This window comes from Clupea harengus, chromosome 19 (assembly GCF_900700415.2).
Source record: "Clupea harengus chromosome 19, Ch_v2.0.2, whole genome shotgun sequence".
NCBI classification, from domain to species: domain Eukaryota; kingdom Metazoa; phylum Chordata; class Actinopteri; order Clupeiformes; family Clupeidae; genus Clupea; species Clupea harengus.
In genome coordinates, this window is record NC_045170.1 from 23,372,470 (window position 1) to 23,374,969 (window position 2,500).

The window sequence follows — 2,500 nt, forward strand, 5'->3', positions numbered from 1 at the left end:
ACTACGGCAAGAGCGTGGAGTGGCCAACGCCGCCCATCGCCCTGGCGCAGTTTCATGCCATCACACAGCAATTATACCGGAGGTGTGTGTGTGTGCGTGTGCGTGTGCGTGTGCGAGTCTGAGTGTGTGTGTGTGTGTGTGAGAGAGAGAGAGAGAGACAGAGTGTGTATGTGTATGTGGTTTAAGATGAGTGTGTGGGGGTAAGAGTGTGGAAGTGTATGAGTGTGTGTCTGGATGTCTATGTGTTCTTACTTGACACCGTCACACTCTGCTTACATGAGTCCTTTATCTACAGGTATGCTTCATTCTGTTTGAATGGCTTTAAAAATGCCATATGCCACTGACAGTGCTTCTTTGTCACGGCCCCTGCACCACCATGTCTTTAATCTCATAGCTGTTGAAAGTCTCACTGTACACCTTGTTCCAGCAGCACCTGTGGAGGAAAAAAACCTACACACACTGCACACTTCTCTCATGCTTATGAATCAAGCTGTCACATAGAGACCTATTTTTGGCCTTGGCTGTTTCAGCCCTTCACTTCAGCTGTGTGTGTGCGTGCGTGTGTGTGTGTGTGTGTGTGTGTGTGTGTGTGTGTGTGTGTGTGTGTGTGTGTGTGTGTGTGTCTATGTGTGCGTCTGTGTGTATGTTTGTGCGTCTGTGTGTGTGTGCATACGTGTGTCTATGTGTGCATACGTGTGTGTGTGTCCATGCATACATACGTGTGTGTGTGTGTGTGTGTGTGTGTGTGTGTGTGTGTGTGTGTCTGTGTGTGTGTGTCTGTGTCTGTCTACATGTGTGTTGACTGTCTCATTGCCTGTGGTCTCTGTGTGTGTGTGTATGTATGCTCATCATATGGATGTCCATGTTTGTGCATGTGTTTGTTTATACATGTGTGTGTGTTCATGGAAGCATGTGTGTGTTGCATGTATGTGTTTGTGTGTGTTCATGCATGCATGTGTGTGTGTGTGTATATGTGTGTGTTGCGTATTTGTGTGTGTGTGTGTGTGTGTATTCATGTGTGTGTTGCACGTGTATGTGTGTGTGTGTGTGTTCATGCATGCATGCATGCATGTGTGTGTGTGTGTGTGTGTGTGTGTGTGTGTGTGTGTGTGTGTGTGTGCTCATGTGTGTGGTCTGCTGTTGCAGGTGGAGAGCCAGGCAGATCATTAAGAACATCCCCCCGTCAGACATGCCTGAGGTGAGGGCCAAGGTGGCCGCCCTCGGAGTCCTGTCAGGGGAGCGGTCCGACTGGGGCTGCAGACGAGCCTGGGAGAGAGACTACCTGGCCAACGTGAGTCGTCACCCCTCCCACCTTTAACATGCCCCTTGACCCTTCTCACCCTTAAAGGTGCGGTCCTCGATTATGAGCCATTACACTCTTTATTGAATTCAGCCAAATTCCCCTCATGCGTTCCTGTCCATTCAGTGTGTGCACTCAGTAAATCCTCTGGTGCTGATGTAAATAGGAAACAGACCAAGTGGCTCGGACCGAGACGTACGCTATTCCAGCCAACCAACATGTTGCTTTAGGAGCAAGGAAGGGAGGAGTATAATTTGTTATTAGCTGTTGAGCTGAAATATGAACAACGTTTCTTGAGAATCGAGGACTGCACTTTTGACAAGCTCCCCCCCCCCCCCCCGCCCTTCATTTCCGCGCGTACATTTATAGACTAAAAACAATGTCACCTTTTTGGTCCATTCCTCAGTCTCCCCATGCTTCTCGATTAGAGCCTTTTCAGACAGAGATGGAGATGCTATTCTGGGACTTAGTCGCAGTGTGAGTCACCGATTCAAAGAGTTGTTTTTTTTACGGGTTCAATTGAAATCTTACATGCATACAGCTAAAGGCGCAGGACAGGTGGCAGTTTGAATGGATGAAGGGTCAAGTGCTCTATCGTTTAAGCTAGTTTTAGTTCATGAACAGGCCTAGTCACAAACTTCAAAAATAGCTCATGGTGCTGATGTCCAACTGTTGAAGTGAGCTCTCAGCTGTTTGTAGATGAACATACACTGATCATAAATTAACAAATTATTATTATTATTATCAATTAAACAATTATTGAGGAAAAGTGTAACTTAATCATGCAAGTATTAACCACAGATATTACATACGTCAGACTAAGATATAAGTTAATAATGTTGTTTTGCTTGAGGTTTTTTTGTAGTCTTTAAGAAGAATAATATCCCTTTGAGAGAAAGAGAGAGAGAAAGAGAGAAAGAGAGAGAACGGTAGATGTTTGTTTGTCTACTGCCTTTAAAAGCTAGAAAAAAGGCACACACATCCAACTGAAGTTGGGGCCAGGTACCTGATAAAGATAAAGGTACACTTGATCTTTTGTTGCTCCCAAAAATATTTTATTTGCAATATTTTGACAATTCAGGTTTAGGTTTGCCAGATGATAATTGTAGTTACACTTCTTATTAGCTAGGGGCGCTGCTGAGCTAAGACTTCTCGTCTCAAACCGTCCTGATTGAATGATAAGATGACTCCACTATCCCA

The 2,500-nt window shown here is 45.2% G+C and overlaps 1 protein-coding gene across 1 annotated transcript in view; it reads left to right on the forward strand.

Annotated features, from left to right (window-relative positions):
* The window catches only part of myo1g (myosin IG), a 51,781-nt gene that overhangs the window by 23,371 nt on the left and 25,910 nt on the right, over nucleotides 1–2,500 (forward strand). The window contains 2 exon segments of the mRNA XM_042710622.1: nucleotides 1–82; nucleotides 1,147–1,291. The exon segment at nucleotides 1–82 is cut by the window's left edge and continues 19 nt beyond it. Of these exon segments, the coding sequence (XP_042566556.1) occupies nucleotides 1–82; nucleotides 1,147–1,291 (227 nt within the window).